We start from the raw sequence: 18706 nt of genomic DNA, 5'->3' as shown, positions 1-18706 counted from the left end.
CTTTACAAACTTCTACAGTCCTTGTGATGGTTTCACCTTTTTTATACACTTATAGCTATAGTAGGTATATGATACTTTAGTGTTTCATGCTGAATATTTCACTCGATATTTTTTTAGATATCAGCTTCTGAGAGCCACTGGTTGTGTGTGGCATGGACATCTGAATATTCTTTAGTTAAAGTTCTTCGGACATTTAAGAAAAAAAATATATAAATTGTTTTATTTTCAATTTTATTTTCAAATACATGTATAACATTGTATAAAAGTAAAACAAAATGTTATTAAGAAAGTTTAAAATGATAAAAGATTTTAGGTAAATGTTTTATACATATATGTATTTTTAAAATTAACTGTTCAATGCGTGATTTTCATGAATTGTTACCATTTATGCATCTTAAATCTTTTATAAAAAAAAGAAAAAACAAGTACAGTAGACATAATCCAACGAAATGATAAGAAATAATCAAAAGATCACTTCCATTGCAGTTCTTCGTCTTGACGGTTGATGGCCGGAGAGTTCAATATGAATTACATTGATAAGAAACTGCTTCTAAACCTTTATTTTTGACTGAGGAATAATCAATAAATAACATATATAACTGGTTAAGTTATTTTAAATTTGTGTCATACATCTACTGATACATACAAAATATAAACAGAAATTCTGCTTCCAAAAATGAATATTAAACATGATTTAATCATTAAACACTAACAACATGGTCATATCTCTTTCAAACTAATAACAATAATTCCTTGTTTGACAACGGAAATAGCACCATCATAAAGGGACTTAATATATCACATAATTACATACAGAAATCAACATATTAAAAAAGTTGATACATTAGATTTGTTTAAAATGACCAGCATTTCTAATTTTTAAACACAAAAGAATGTACTAAAAATAAAATCAATAAAAGTGAATCTTGTAAACATCAATTTCAATCATGGAAAATATGCTGCTTTTTATCTATGTCCTTTTAAATATTATCAGGTAAATCCTTACAAATTACAAAAAAACGATTGTTTTTACCATTTTGATAGGTGAAGCTATTAACAAAGTAATTATTCCAAAACAAATCTAATACATGTATAAATCTAACAAATTTTAAAAATCCCACAAACAGAACATTTTCTGTCTGGCTACAAAGTCGAACGACATAAATCTTCTACACGTCTTTATTCCACATCTGTAACTGACATACTTTCCTGTGGAATCTTTACCACGGCAGTATTTCAATCCACATGGATACCATCCTATACAGATATGATAATGACATAAACATGCCTTTGATAAATCGTTGACATCTTTACAATTATTATATTTGGCAGGATAAGACGGTTTGATTGTTGACATCATGGCTGCCATGTCTTGTCCTAAAGCTAAAAAATATAATCACATATTTTTTCAATTACAGTTTGAATATGCCAGAGCATCTGTAAATGCTTATGATTAAAGCAAAAATGGTTATTATTTATCAACCAGATGCTCCGCAGGGCGTAGCTTTATACGACCGCAGAGGTTGAACCCTGAACGGTTGGGGCAAGTATGGACACAACATTCAAGCTGGATTCAGCTCTAAATTTGGATTGTGATTAAATAGTTGACACAGCATAGGTTTCTGACACAGAATGAATGTGCTCTAATGAACTTAAAATTTTTGTTTTCTCTTACAGCAATTCACTATGCTGTTGAATATTAATCCTCTCAAAAAAATGTTTGAAGAAATTTTCTTTTTATTTATGAAATTTCAAATGAGAAAATTAAACCCAATTTTTTTAATCACATCCCCCTTTCCCTTATTCCAAAACCAATCTCAATTAAAATTTCTAATTGAGTTTGCAACAATAACTACTCATTTAAATACATCATAAAATATTAAGATGTAAAAAAACTGCTTGTTATCACTGAATGGCAAAGATTATTTTAATTTATCAGTTGGTAGTAAAAAGTGAATATACATTGTATATTGTATATAACAAAGATTTAAGTTGATTCTGGACAAAGAAAGAAAAAAAAAAATTGCTATTTCACAATATTGTGTAATTAGATATTTCTTGCCATTGCGCAATACTGTGCATTGAAAAGACTTGCTATTGCACAATACTTAATATAATAATTTTAGATCCTGATTTGGACTAACTTGAAAACTGGGCCCATAATTAAAAATCTAAGTACATGTTTGGATTCAGCATATTAAAGAACCCCAAGATTTCAATTTTTGTTAAAATCAAACTAAGTTTAATTTTGGACCCTTTGGACTTTAATGTAGACCAATTTGAAAACAAGACCAAAAATGAAGAATCTACATACACAGTTAGATTTGGCATATCAAAGAACCCCATTTATTCAATTTTTGATGAAATCAAACAAAGTTTAATTTTGGACCCCAATTTGGACCAACTTGAAAACTGGGCCAATAATCAAGAATCTTAGTACATTTTTAGATTCAGCATATCAAAGAACCAAACTGATTCATTTTTTGTCAAAATCAAACTAAGTTTAATTTTGGACCCTTTGGATCTTAATGTAGACCAATTTGAAAAAGGGACCAAAAGATAAGAATCTACATACACAGTTAGATTCTGCATATCAAAGAACCCCAATTATTCAATTTTGATGAAATCAAACAAAGTTTAATTTTGGACCCTTTGGGCCCCTTATTCCTAGTTGTTGGGACCAAAACTCCGATAATCAATACCAACCTTCCTTTTATGGTCATACACCTTGTGTTTAAATTTCATAGATTTCTATTTACTTATACTAACGTTATGGTGCGAAAACCAAGAAAAATGCTTTTTTGGGTCCCTTTTTGGCCCCTTATTCCTAAACTGTTTGGGACCTTAACTCCCAAAAAATTATCAACCTTCCTTTTTTGGTCATTAACATTGTGTTTAAATTTCATTGATTTCTATTCACATAAACTAAAGTTATTGTGCGAAAACCAAGAATAATGCTTATTTGGGCCCTTTTTTGGCCCATAATTCCTAAAAAGTTGAAACCAAAACTCCTAAAATCAATCCCAATCTTTCTTTTGTTGTCATTAACCTTGTGTCAAAATTTCATAGATTTCTATTAACTTAAACTACAGTTATAGTGCGAAAACCAAGAAAATGCTTATTTGGGCCCTTTTTGGCCCCTAATTCCTAAAATGTTGGGACCAAAACTCCCAAAATCAATACCAACCTTTCTTTTGTGGTCAGAAACCTTTTGTTAAAATTTCATAGATTTCTATTCACTTTTACTAAAGTTAGAGTGCGAAAACTAAAAGTATTCAGAAGACGACGCCAACGTGATAGCAATATACGACGAAAATTTTTTCAAAATTTGCGGTCGTATAAAAACCTTTGAATTTTCCAACCAATATAAAATTGGAAAAACAGGGTAGATGGCATTGGAAAATAAACACTAATAGCATTATAAGTAGCCTTAAAATGTGAAACCACTGGTAATGGCACCCAGAAATTATACTAATAGCATATTATAAGTAGCCTTAAAATGTGAAACCACTGGTAATGACACCCAGAAATTATCCTAATAGCATTATAAGTAGCCTAAAAATGTGAAACCATTGGTAATGACACCCAGAAATTATACTAATAGCATTATAAGTAGCCTTAAAATGTGAAACCACTGGTAATGACACCCAGAAATTATACTAATAGCATTATAAGTAGCCTAAAAATGTGAAACCACAGGTAATGACGCCCAGAAATTATACTAATAGCATTATAATTAGCCTTAAAATGTGAAACCACTGGTAATGACATCCAGAAATTATACTAATAGCATTATAATTAGCCTTAAAATGTGAAACCACTGGTAATGACACCCAGAAATTATACTAATAGCATTATAAGTAGCCTAAAAATGTGAAACCACAGGTAATGACACCCAGAAATTATACTAATAGCATTATAAAGAGCCTAAAAATGTGAAACCACTGGTAATGACACCCAGAAGTTATACTAATAGCATATTATAAGTAGCCTTAAAATGTGAAACCAATGGTAATGACACCTCGAAATTATTGCTTTCTGAATTATTTCCCAACTGAACCAACAAGAAGAATTATTAGAGAGGATAACAAACTACAGTTTGTCTACCTTTAGGGAAACATGCCTACCTTTAGAGAAGAGAGACATTATGATTGACTTGGTGGTCAGAGAAGGGACACCCAAAACTGGTCTCATAATTAAGTAATAGGATTCAAGCAGAAAAATTATTTTTTCAGCTAAGAGATATAAAATTTGATATGGTTTACCCCCTTACCCACTTAACAAAGTAAGTACATTTCTAGACCACATTGACAACATTGAAAATATATATTTTATCAAACATTCCTGCTTGCTTAGCTTTTTCAATTTGTTTTGAAAAAGAGCAGCCATTTCCCATAAATATTTAAAGTTAATTTTAACCTCTGCTGGTATACATTTTTTTTTCTATCTGTACCAATGTTACAACACTGAGCAAGGAACTGAAATGAAAATTTGATTTTGATTCATTCAGTTGTTTCTAAAGATTATTTTTTATTTTTCAAATTTCTACATTGAAACATTACATTTTTCAATTTTCATTTTATATAATATGCTTGCCCAGGTAAAAAAACCTTACTTATTGATAAATTAGCTCCTCTTGTATAAGTTCGGAAGATATAGATCTATATGAAAGGAGACTATTAACATAACTGCTATAACATACTTACATTTTGACCATATTTTAATATCTATTTCTTTGGTAAATACTGTCTCTCTTGCATCACGACAGAAGTTGAAAATCTTTGGTGATATAATGTTGGATTTTTCCAGTATTAAATTAGCATCCATCAGATGGCTCTCTGGAGTTTTCTCTTCCTCAGGTGTTCTGATAGCTGATGGATTTTTCTAGAGAAATTAAAAGATGTAAAATATTTATTTGTCCAAAGGACCTGATGGTTTAATGAATCTTTGACATCAAATTTAAACATGTTAAAGTAAATAAAATAAGCCTTATTCTAACTCTGAAGACCTAATATTATGTGGAGGTGTTGTCATATGTCCAGATATTTATTGATTGGTTGATTGGTGTTGAAGACCTTTGACATCACATTTTCTAATTTGTGGCAGTAAGTTCTTATTGGTGGAAGAAGCTAGTTCAGAATTTTAAACATGCATTTGAATTTATCAAAAAGTTTCTTTTCATTCCATACATACATGACAAATTGAAATACAAAATGTAATAAAATGAAGTAAATACCTGTCGTAACTTAGACATAGCATCAGATGAAATAAATTCATTTTTTGTAAACCTGGAAACAAAACACAGAGCTTGTGGTTTACTCTGACCAAATCCCTGTTCTTCTTCCCATGGGATATAGGTTTTAAAAATCTGTGTTTCCTGTAAACAGAAAAATAAGTAACCATTATACAATGTTGTTTCGATAGATTGCACACTTACCAGTATACATGCATTGATGACATAGCTTACTACATTATGAATTTATGGGTTGCCACAAACATGACAAAAAGATACTATTTATAACATATAATTTACATGGTTAAATCTTTGAGAATTTTTACAGGTGAAAATCCATGGCAATTTTACTGATAATTTCCAAAATCAGGTAAGTGGTTGTCTGTTGGTTTTTTTGTTGTTGTTTTTTTTTCATCTTAATCATGTTTTTGTCATTTGTGTTATTTGATGTTAAAACAAAAAAGATCTTTGAAAGAGTCCATAAATTTATTCACAACTTCATTTTAGAATCAGGGCAATTAATTGATTGACTTGATGACAATAGAAGACACCATCTGTTTATTCTTGAAGACCAAATTTTGCCCTAAATTTGTTGTAGATTTTGTTTCTTTAGGGTGTATTTGGGTAGCTGTCTATTGCTCACGTTTAACACTTGGTCTGACTTATAATATAACAGTCTTCTTCCATACCTTTGATGGACTGTGAAATGCAGATCATGAGTTTGGTAATTTATATCGGAGTTTATACCTCAGATCAGATTTATTTTGTTGTAAATGTAAAAGTCTGATGTTTTAAATGTCTATTTTTATGTACTTTTCTTCAATCTTCCATCTGATTCATCTATCAATGTGTTTTCAGTACTAATGTAGCCTGTCTATTCTGTTTCTGGTTTTGTATCAATGTGTTTTCAGTACTAATGCAGCCTGTCTATTCTGTTTCTGGTTTTGTATTTGAATTGGTGATAATTTGATTACTTGTAAAATAAAATACAAAATGTACTATGATTTAACCTTTCCTTTTAAATTGAGAACAAATAAAAAATTAAAGCATTGTGTTTTGTTCATGACTCTAACTTTTAGTATCTTTTACATACTGGTTGTACTATTGATGTAAAGGAGGGGGGAGGGGGTGCATTTACAGGCCAACCTTGAGTTTTACCTATGTTTACTGGTATAATACACTTATGACAGGATTGCTTCCCTCATAACATGCGGTAGATACTTATAAGTCAGCTGTAAGAGGTTAAGCTAAGGAGGTACTACTTTAGTTCAGACAGTTAACACACTGCTTTGTAATGCAAAGGTCATGGATTTGAGTCCAAGTGGAGAAAATAAATTTTGTAATGAAATTCATGCTCTTGAGTTACATTTGGCATCCAATTAAAAAAAACCAAGGTGGTTATATATATATATTACCGACTTTTGACTCTGGTTTATATTATTTTAAGACAGGTTACCTTTGACATGACCGTCACATCATAGTACTCGTCAGTTAATAGCAACAAAAGAAATAACATCAAACATTTAATTGGTATAATTTTTGGGGAAAATATACTGCTTCATATTTTCTTTACAGGACAAACTCATTGGAAAATAATAAAATTTCCTCTCAAATCACACCGATTAAATGTTTGATGTTTGATTTTGTTTGCTGAATAATTCATGCAATATTGTTTTCCAACCACTGGCTCAACATTGGAACGGAAGTGATGACACCCCAAAATGAATGAGAGACGTTCACTAAAACTGAAGTTTTTGACGGAAATGCATCAAACTCGAAAGTTGTCTATTAACTAAATTTAGCATCATCTGTGATATTGTTGGCTTTTTTCAAAACTACTCTACCCTTTTTTATTGGGAAAATATGCGTCATTTTCATCAAATTGGGAAATTTAAAATTAATCTTGAATTTGACCTAAATTTCAATTTACAGACCCATTTTCAAGAGTCAAACCCTGCTTTAAAATAAGACCCTATATCTTCCGTGATGATACATAAATAGACCATCAAATGTGCACATGTAGTCATTTCAGGCATGAAAAATGTTTAAAGGAGTGTTTTTTAGTGTGTATTCAAGCACAATTACTACTGAGACTGCACTGTTTGGGAAAAAAGATGTCTTTTTGGGAATAATTTAAGCCTTTTTTTTCAAATTAGGATTCTTCTCCAGCATGTCCAGGGGGAAAAGCCTTTATTCTCTACTAATTTAAGGCAAACAATATCACTGTATTCAACACAAAACCAGAGGCAGATTTAGGGGGGGCCCGGCCCTCTCCTTTTTGGGAAAATATTTGGTTGCTTCTATAGGGAATCACTGAAGCGAGACTGGAGCGGGCCCCCTCTTAGGTCAGTCAGTGGGGAATCCGGGTCCGTTCGCACCCATTCACGTTCACACCCACTCATATTCGCCCCCTTTCACTTTTGCACCCCACATGTTCGCACCCAAAGTCCGTTCGCACCCTACATGTTCGCGCCCAATTTAAATTGGTTTTGTCAGGGACGTACATGTATATATATTTTAAGTCCTTGCAGGTTTTGTGTTTAATAAACTTGTAATCAAGTTATGGCAAGTAGTATTCTTAAAAGTATAATTGATTTTATTGTCACAAAATAAAGCGAGACAGCATTTTTTATGTGTTTAATGAATCTTAATCATGTTTTTTAGAGTGTATTGTTAAAAAAAATAATATTCGAATCCTTTCTAATTAAAAGGGATTCTGTCAACGTTTTATTTTGTGTTGAATAACACTTAATCATGTTTTGTTTAGTGTATTGCCTATAACTTTGTTTCATTGACTTGTTTCAAAATGAAGTGAAATTCTGACTACGTTTTTTTTTGCGTTCAATAAATTTTATCATGTTTTGGTTTATATAATAGTGTATTGCTATATTTCCTTATTTAATTGCTTCAGATCAAAGGGACCAAGCTGTTAAAAACAATTATCCTTTGTGTTTTTCATTTAAAATATTTAATCTTTTACTCATACCAAGCTATAAATACATTCAGTATTTACATCAAAGCAATTAAAAACAACAATCATGATTATTCAACTGGAATTTGAATTAAAATTGGGCGCGAACGTGTAGAGTGCGAACGGACCTTGGGTGCGAACGTGCGAGGTGCGAATGTGTAGGGTGCGAAAGTATATTGGGCGCGAACGGACCTGATACCGTCAGTGGGCCCCCACTTATGAAAATTACTGGATCCGCCACTGTAAACCTATAAAAAGGGTGCATACAGAACCCAGGGTGATAGTGTGTTGGGTACGAATGTGAAAGGGGGCCAATGAGAATAGAAGAGAACATGATTTTGGGATACTCGACTGGGATGTGTATTTGACCATGTAGTGCTGGCTGCCTAGGCTATGTCAATTTGAAGTGCATTCTGTGTACTTACTTAATTTTCAGAAAAAAATGTATCTAAATAAAAACTAACTGTTTTAAAGTCTATAAATTGTGTAACATGGGTCCCATCTTTGTTCAGAAACTGCAGCTGAACTATATCTGAAGTGGTATTGCCAAGGAAACTTTCGACTGTTACATCGCCTCCTCCATCTTTTACATTAACCACAAGTTGACAAGAGCAAAGTGATAACAAGAACAGTGTAAGTATATATGACTTCTTCAATTCACTTAAACTTTTTGCCATTTTCCCATCCAGGGGAATGTCCATCATTCCATTGTGTACCAAAAAAAATAATTCTATGAACTAATTCTACATTATTTTTCATCAACGTCATTTAGAGGCTTGAATTTGTGAACGTTGATATGCAGGTGGAAGAAAGGTTCGCTGATGTAGTCCCCAAACTCGGTCTCACTAATTAGCGACAAGAAAATATTTAGTGACAAGAAGCGTCAAGAAGCGATAATAATATTTCACGTTTTTGTTTCAATATATCCTTCTAAGGGAAGGTGACCAATCGATTGTTTAATTTCTTCATCTATCAATTTAATAATAAAAATTATCAATTTATTTCTGCCCGTATAATGCGTATATTAAAAATGACAAAATACCTATTTTATTTTATAAAGAATAAAAAAAAAAGTTTTCTTGTCGCTTAAGGAGGCTCGCGGGTATAAGATTTTCAGAAAAAAATTAGTCATTTAATTATCATTACAAATTTATAAATTACCTTGAGTAGTTAATTTTTGCTTTCCAAAAAAATAATTCGTGTTGGCCCCAGCTAATTTTTTAAATGTAGATATCATTGAAAAAGCTCTAAATTATCTCCCTTTGGTGCAAAAATGCTATTTTTTTGGCATTAAAATTGAAATATCTTTTTTTACTCATCGGTGACCTATATTTTTATTGTTGTTTTCAAATAAGCTATACATAAACTAAATAATTGTAAAATTTTAGCGATTTCTGTAAAATATAAGATGAAGTTCATTTATAGAAAAAATTAGCGAAATCTTATATGAAATAAAAAAAATTATTTAGACCCGCGAGTCCCCTTAAGGGGCTCCTAGGTATAAATGATTTTTTTTTTCTAATATAGGATTTCGCAATATTTTTATTAAATGAACTTTATTATATACTTAAAAGAAAAAGGAAATAAAAAAATTGGGTCACCGTTCATTTAAGCTAAAATCTGCCTCTGGAAGAAGCATACATTTTTTTCTGTTGAACAAATAGGAGAAAAAGAGGAAATATCGAAATAAATTAATAACCTAATATAAGAAATCGCTTAAATTTTACAATTATTTAGTTTATGTTCAGCTTATTTGAAAACAATAATAAAAAAATATAGGTCATCGATGAGTTAAAAAAGATATTTCAAATTTAAGGCCAAAAAATGGAATTTTTGCACCAAAGGGAGATAATTTGGAGCTTTTTCAATCTTTCAAGTCATCTGGGTCAAACCAAATATTTTTTTTGGTTGTTTTTTGTACCATATCATAAAGTAACAACTAGTAGTGTAATAAATAAAATTTGTAATGAAAAAATAAAGGTTTAAATTTTTGCTAAAATTTTTGTATCCACGAGCCACCTTAATAGCTTCTTGTCGCTAAAATTATTCTTCTTGTCGCTTCTTGTCGCGGCTAATTAGTGAGACCCTCCTAAAGTAATCATGTGCCCTCAGGTATCCGGGGAATTTGTCATCGATAATTCGCACGAAAATACAGTTCCCTATTTTGATCAATCTTAATACCAAATTTTAAGGATGAACACCTCTGAGGAGCCAAAAATTTCTAGAAATAAATGTTTATTCTATACCTGATGTATGGGTTATGACTGTTCAAAATAATTGGTGAAGAACAATCATATGGTTGTGCACTTAATTTTTTGCTATGGCCCTTTGAAACTAACCAATTTTGATGATTTTCCCGTTTTTCATCAATTTTTACCTATTTTTGGGCTATTATCGTGAAAAAAAAATCACAGTTCTTAACTTGTTATTTTATTTAAACTTTTTTTTATATTAAACATTTTTTCGTACTTTCAATAGAGATGAAGTGTCCCAATTAATCTGAATAAACTTAACTAAAAAAAAACCTACAGGTAGGTGTTAATATAGGAAAATTTTATAATATTTTGATGTTATATTTGGTCAAAGGAGTAGGTCCGGTAAGACCCCTTTTTTGTCCCAAAATATAGCAGTTTTACAAAATTGTTAAAATGTAAACTCTTAGTTATTTATTGGACAGAAGAATGCTTCTGCTACATAAATATAGGCTGTTTTTGACAATACAATGCACATATAGCTTACCTTACCGCTGAATCTTCTTCCGTCCTTCAGGACAACCTCGATCCATAGGAGCAGTAATCAACCGCCACCATCAAGAATATATTAACAGTTGTACGTCCACAATAAATATACAGTTTTTTTTAATTTTATACACAGTGTTCCATTCACACGCGATTCGATACTTATCTTTTAGTTCAAATAGGTGTGTAAAATGAACTCCTTTTCGCCGTAGTTTTAACTGACGGCGTTAATCGTCTTATCGTACAGTATAGTGTAGAGTGACCCACGCTTCCTATGCTTTCATAATACATGTAATATTCGTTCATTTTCAGTTGTGATATAGCAGTAAAATAGTGGAACCCACGCTTACTATATATCATCATACTTTTTGGATGGATTACATCACATACGTGGGAAATTATTTTTTTAATTTAACTTTCTTTTTCTCTGTTTGTTGATTTATCGTTCTAGCTCTGATGGAATGAAGGGCAAACACAGTTTTCGAGAAATAAGTTCACAGTTCTGCTCAACTTTCTTATTTAAAATTATATCTGCCTGATGTTGTTTAATTTTAGAGCAGTCCAGAATCAATTGTAATCTGGAGTTTGTCTTGATGTTGTAAAACGATATTGCTGTTTCCTTTATCAAAAAGTCATCTAGTTGTATAAGAAACGGGTGACGTATATTTTCAAGAATTTTACACTTAAGAAGCAGATGTTCTATATCTTCGTTGTTTTCATCACATAGCTTACACGTTGGCGATTCATGCTTGGTAAAGCTTGCACGTTTAGCTTGTGTCATGTATGCATGGTATGTACCAGTGACCTTTTTAAGTTTTATTCCTTTTGATAATGCCCCTTTTGATGGATTGTTGTCATTTTTCAGATCAATGATTGGATGGCAATTTCTCGGAAAAAATGCATCACAGTTAGTACATGGTTAAGGTGAATCCGTGAGGAATAGAATCTACAATCATGAGTTATTCTTTGAATCCAGTATGAATCCGTCTTTTTTAATAATTTCTGCCATTCATATTTACTTGGTGGATTATCAAAGAATTGAAAAATGTCACTAAATTCATATTTGTAGAGAAATTTTTTAGAAATAACATACCAGCTGCTACTGCTGTCTAATTCAATATGTAGTTGTCTATATGCAAGTTGTTTCTCCACAGATTTGTCACCTTGTCTGCATATATTGTTGCATATATTATTGAACAGGGTTAGACATTTTGTGTCAATTGATGCTTCAACATTTTCAATTGGAATTACACCCGATATGATATAAATAGCTGGATCTTGTGTGTTTGGAGAAAGCGATTAAACTTTTTTCAGTAGTGATTTTTAGAACTTTTCTTATTTAGACATGTTTGATGGACCAGGTTGTAGTATTTCAAAACCATAAGTGAGAACTGGTTGAATGTATGTTTTGTAGATAGATATGGATGTTACTGGGTCCAGCCCATTGGTTCCGTGAACACCAACTGAAAGCAGGCTATATGCAGTGCGACGTGCTTTTGTTGTGTTTTGTTCAACATGAAGTGTTTCCGATTTCATTCTTGATGTTGATCGAATTATTCCTAAATGTGATGATCTTGTAGCATTTGGCATTTCTTGATTGTTCAAGTTAAAAACACAATTATGATTGGTAGCTTTTCTAGTTTTGTTATCCATCTCTATGATTCCACTTTTTTGTGGTTGTAACGTGTAGTGATGTAACTGACTGTATTGCAGAGCATGGTTGCTTAAAATTTGTAAATCATAAGGGTTGTCGCTCAAGACTGCGATATCATCTGCACACGCTACATCATTAATGTTGATGTGACCAATCTTACATCCTTGATTTGATGTTTCATATAGAGATAATAAGTCTTCAATATATAATTTATATAAGTCAGCACTCAATAGTCCCCCTTGTTTGACTCCTTGGTGTACTTTAAATTCTTTTGACAGCTGGTTTTTTCATTTGATTTTACAACTGTTGTTCAAGTGAAGATCATCAATTAGTGACCAGGTTGTTGGGTCAATATCTAATAGAAATGGTTTTCTCTTGAGTATATTTATAATGCTGATTTGGCATCAAGTAAAGCTATGTAGAATGGACTGTTTTTTGTCACTATATTGCCTGTACACTGCCTGAAATATAACCACTGCATTTAAAGGCGATGTATTCGGGGTGAATCCTCTTTGTAATGGTGATGGGTTCTTCAGCGAAACTGGTCTAAAATTAATTCTTGAAATATATTCCAAAATTTTACATAGTATAGGTAGTACTACAATTCCTCTGTAGTTTTAAGTTTCATTTTTGTTTCCTTTATTCTTGAATATTGGAGAAAGTAGTCCTAATTTGATAATTTCAGGTATTAATTTGTTCTTGAGTATGCTATTTACTAAAGTTAGCAGATAATCAGTGAAGTCATCTCCTGCATATAATATATGTTCAATTGATAAACCAAAAACATCCTCAGGTTTTCCAGTGTTAATTGCCTTAAAGTTCTGATCTTGATACAGTTCTAGGCGGTACTGGATCGCATGTAGTTTTTATAGCTATATAGTCCATTTCAAAAAGGTCTTGATGTTTGCCATCACAGGTTGTGGTTGAAATAGGTTCAGCTAGGGTTTTAAAATGTTCATGCCAACCTTCATTTACTTCCTCATGTTCAAACTTGTTATTTGCAACATGCAAGTCATTGATAAAGATGTTTTTATTGTTTTTTTGCTTCTTTTTAAGTTGGTAGAACAATCTCTTATCTAGGATGTTCGCAGTTATTGTTCTATCTCTTTCGACATGTTTACGCTTGTTTTCTTCTTTTCGTATTTCAGATCTGAAAACTTTTCTTGTTTCTTTTTTCATTCTAACTGACGGATGATCAGGGTCATTTGGTCTACCTTCATCTTTCAAATTTTATATGCCGTTTTGTTTTGGTGCAGACTGTCTTTTATTTCAGGATTCCATATTTTAATTTCAATTTGTTTTTCCCGTATGATTTTTGGGCACAACACTTCTTTGCTGATATTGAAAGTATTTCCATTGTTTCTTCCACTCTATTTGTAATTGAGTCTTCCTGAGTATTAAGTTTTTCTAATAATACCGGAATTTGTTTATTGATGATATCACTATATCTTTCAGTATCTACTTTGTTCCATCTAATTCTTGATTGTATATTATTTTCTAAAGGGTCCTTTTTAGTAAGTTCACATGGAAGTATAATCTTGATTGGATAGTGATCAGATACATTGGAGGGTATATCAACTAGCCATGTAGATTCGAGATTTTAAAAGTTGTTCACTTTATGTGTGAAATAGCCAATTTCAGACACTTCGACTCCTTTTACATTAATAAACGTTGGACCTTTTAAATCTATTTTCAAGTTGCATTTTTCAATAAATTTATTTAATTTACGTGCTCTTCTTGAATTTTTTGTTTTTGATATATCTTCATTTAAGTCGCCTCCTATGATAACATTATGGGTTGTATCATATTTCTGGATAAGTTCAAATAATTGGTCGATACACTCACTATATTCATCATATTTGCCGTTATCTGCTTTTGTTGGTAAATAAGCTGACATAATTAGCACTGGTTTTTATATTGTTAACTCAATGCATTGAATTCAAGCACCATTAAGTTATGCTAAATTACTGAAATCTTCACAATTCTAGCATTTTAGTTAAATTTTAGACGGTTTGCGTGTAAAACGAAAGTGGCCGCATTCGTGTTCATCCTTAATATTGAAATATAAGTTGTACTTGATGATAATACATAAAGGTTGAGGATGAACACGGATGCGGCCACTTTCGTTTTTGACAAAACCATCTGAAAAGTAAAACAATTGGCATATTTGGAAGATTTTTCATATTTGAGCTTGAATCGGATCGTTTTTTAAGGGCGCACTACGTTTGCGCGCATTTGGGGATTAAAATGTTTTACGTTTGCGCGCAGCTTTTTATTACATTTGCGCGCATTCATTTTACAGGTAAACTCAGGTAAATATATAAATAAGAATTAAATTAGATCATAATTGACTTTATATTTTTTTTTCATTTTAATAATAAATATGACAACCAATTATTAATTTTGAAAATATTTCTTAATTCAATTTATATATTGTTCAGGTCAAAGTCGAAAGTGATCATTATAAACTCCGAAGTATAGCTTCAAGCGAATATTTCAGACTGAAAAGTGTTTTTTAAAGTGAATATTTTAAGTAAGCTTGTAAAGATACACCAATAAATTTATCAAGACTTTTACCTTTAAGATTAGTTATGAACTTATAAAACATTTTAAGATTTTTTTTCTGTATACAATTCTGGGATTTAGTCCTTGTGCATAATAAAACGGACTTATCTTGCTCGAAATCCCACCTCATCGTTGGTGCGCTGGGGACTAAGACTATTAAACGGAATTAATACTTATACTTGTAAATAATTTATCAAATTATAAATAAAAAAGTAATATAACCTGTATTTTACCTGAGTTTACCTGTCAAAAAAATGCGCGAAATTGTAATCAAAAGCTGCGCGCAAACGTAATGATTTTTGCGCGCAAATGTAATGGTAATGCGCGCAAACGTAATGCACCGTTTTTTAATGACTAAATTAGTTAAAATCTTTCCCATAAACTAATTGAATGAAATGAAATAGACACTTAAGTGTTTTAAAAGTGATCCAAATCTTTCGTCAGATGAAACTGAAATTTGAGGCCAAAATCGGTCCTTATTGGACTTTAATACTCCTTTACCATGCTATCAATTTTGTATATTTGTGATTATTCTCAGTTTTAAGAACACAATGCAAATTTTTTCAACTTTCTTTTTATAAATGACTGAGAAAAAAAACCCATAGTATCTAAGAAATTTGAAAAGACAAAACTGATACAATATGTACATGATTCTTGTAAAATAATTTGCCAATGGCCGTCTTTCCCCTCAGAGCTCTTCAGCTCTTTGATTTGTTTATTTTGGGGGTGACCTCAGGTAACCCCCGTAATAAACGAATAATAAATACAGTACTAGGAAATATAATTATGCTCTAATAAATTTATTTCTTAATTTTAAATGTAGCACTTCAAGTTCACGACGTTGTTTTATTTATGTAGTGTATTTGTTAAGGTGAACTGAGTTAATTTGAGTTAAATGGGATATGTTTGTTGTTTTTATTTGGGTGACCTCAGGTACAACTGTAATGAAAGAATAATAGATACAATGCTAGAGTATATAATTATGCTATAATAAACAAATTTCTTTATTTTAAATGTAGGACTTCATCGACGTTGTATTGTTTGTGTTATGCATTTGTTAAGGTGAACTGAGTTAATTGGAGAGGAATAAGTTGTATTTTGTGGGGTTTTTTTTTTGTGACCTCAGGTAACCTCCGTAATTACAGAATATATTATGCTATAGTGTAAATTGTGCTGCAATAAACTTATTTCTTCATTCTGAATATAAGACTTCGTGGACATGATAGACATTGCATAGTTTATGTCATATATTTGTTAAGATAACGAGTCAGTTCAATGGGTTATATTTGTTGGGGTTTCTTTTCTGTGACCTCAGGTACCTATGTAATGAAATGATAATATATACTATGATAGGGTATATAATTATTCTGTAATAAATTTATTTCTAAATTTCAAATGTAAGACATCGTGGACTTTGTTTTGTATTTGTAATTTATTTGTTATGGTGACCTGAGTTAACTTGAGTTAAATGGGTTATATTTGTTGGGTTTTTTTGTGGGGGAGGGGGTGACCTCAGGTACCCCTGTAATGAAAGAATAGTAAGACAGTAACAATAAAAACTAAGGAGTAAACAAAGAATCATAAAACCAAAGTATATTTACGTCAACAGTTACAAATAATAAATAAGAATCAACATGAACTCCACTAAAACTGGGGGTGAAATCAGGTGCCCCGGAAGGGTAAGCATTTCCTGCACGGTATACGGCACTCGTCGTGTTATTTCTTTGTTCAGTTCGGTAATGATGACTGAGGAAGAATATCAGATATGGTTTCTGACACACTTTTGTCATAATAGCGACCGTAAAATTTCTTGAGTGATGACCTTAATTTGATTGATTCATAGCCCTGTGTAAGCAACTTTTGAGAAAGCAGTATTCCTCGTTCAATAAAATCATCGTTCTTTGAGCTAGCTCTAAAGTAACGTATCAATTGAGATACAAAGTATACTCCATATACTGGTGCCGCTGGGATGTTACTACACAGAAGTAGAAAGTTGACTACAGGAAAATTAAAAACATAGCGTTTGTCATTCATTTTGGTATTTAACCTACCATCAGTAGTCATTTCGAGAAAAAGGTCTAAATATGAAGCAGATTTATCTATGTCGGTAGTATCTTTTATTTCAAGTTCACCTGGATATATTAAATGTAAGTGATCACTGAATAAATTATTATTAAGAGAAAGTACATCATCAATATAACGAAAGTTAAAATTGAAAGATTGGGCTAATTTCTTTTCTCCTTTCTGTACAAGCCCTTGGATAAATTCTGCATCATATGAATACAAAAACAAATCTGCAAGTAGAGGAGCGCAAATGGTACCCAATCGGATTCCAATAGTCTGTTGGAAGACCAAACCTCCAAATTCAACACATATGTTGTCAATTAAAAAGTCCACTATGGCAGTGATATCCTCTTCGGTGTATTTTTTGCTTGACTCTGTATGATTTTTCACAAATCCCTGAACAAAACTAGATATTTAACACGTCTAGATCCCTTTTTGTTGAAAAAAAAACATAAGCTGACGAGTTCTTTCAGTCGAGCTTTAAGTTTAGTATGTGGAATAGTGGCATAAAGAGTTGAAAAATCAAAGGTTTTAATGTTGGTACAATGTTTTAATGATTAAGATTGTAAATTCACCAATAACTCTTTTGAATTTTTCAGTTTCCACATCTGATTGACACCACTTCTAGAAATATGCCGTTTAACTGCAGTGAGTATGGCAGTAAGAACTTTAGAAAGGGGTTTAGTGGAACACCTGGAAGAACCTGCAATATACCTTTCCTTATAAGGATTCTTGTGAAGCGTAGGAATCCAGTATAAGGATGGAAGATCCTGATCTTTATCCTTTGGATTAACACCAAAGTAGATAAGAACCGATTTGTGGTTTTCAAGGATCACGTAAGCGTACTTAGTGTACTAGTATATGTAGGATTTCGAAGTGTGATATTGTAAATACTATGCTATTGTACATACATGTACTTATGCTGTAATAAACTAATTTCTTCGTTTTAAATGTAGCACTTCATGGCCATGATGGACATTGCATAGTTTATGCCATATTTTTGTTATGATATCTTGGGTTAAATTAGTTATAATTATTGGGGTTTTTTTATTGGGGAAAAGGGGGTACCTCAGATACCATTGTAATGAAAGAATAGTTAATACGATTCTATGGTTTATGCAAAAATTAATTTCTTTATTTTAGATATAAGACTTAGTGGACGTTGTGTATTTTATGTAATGTACTTGTTATTGTGACAGGAGTTAACTTGGGTTAAATGGGTTATATTTTTATGGTAGTTGGGAGTGGGGTAACGCAGGTTCCCTTGTAATTAAAAAACAATAGATACAATGCTAGCGTATATAAGTATTCTGTAATACACTAATTTCTTTATTATAAAATTTAGGACTTTATAGACGTTTAATTGTTTGTGTAATGTATTTTGTAAGGTCAACTGAGCTAATTTGAGTTAAATGGGTTATATTCGGGTTTTTCTAGGGTGACCTCAGGTACCCCTTATAAATGAAAATTAATACGGAAAT

The 18706-nt window shown here is 31.6% G+C and overlaps 1 protein-coding gene across 1 annotated transcript; it reads right to left on the bottom strand.

Annotated features, from left to right (window-relative positions):
- Positions 1 to 212: 212 nt before the first annotated feature.
- Positions 213 to 8974, bottom strand: LOC134720807 (out at first protein-like). The gene is made up of 4 exons (XM_063583322.1): positions 8669 to 8974; positions 5237 to 5377; positions 4707 to 4884; positions 213 to 1383 (listed from the first exon to the last, which is right to left on the bottom strand). The coding sequence occupies exons 1-4, from the start codon at positions 8906 to 8908 to the stop codon at positions 1109 to 1111; spliced, it is 834 nt and encodes a 277-aa protein (XP_063439392.1). The 5' UTR covers positions 8909 to 8974; the 3' UTR covers positions 213 to 1108.
- Between the last annotated feature and the right edge of the window lie 9732 nt (positions 8975 to 18706).

The sequence above is a fragment of the Mytilus trossulus genome, chromosome 6, assembly GCF_036588685.1.
Source record: "Mytilus trossulus isolate FHL-02 chromosome 6, PNRI_Mtr1.1.1.hap1, whole genome shotgun sequence".
Lineage (NCBI taxonomy): Eukaryota > Metazoa > Mollusca > Bivalvia > Mytilida > Mytilidae > Mytilus > Mytilus trossulus.
The sequence above is the reverse complement of the archived record's forward strand: the minus strand, read 5'-3'. Positions and strand labels throughout refer to the sequence as shown.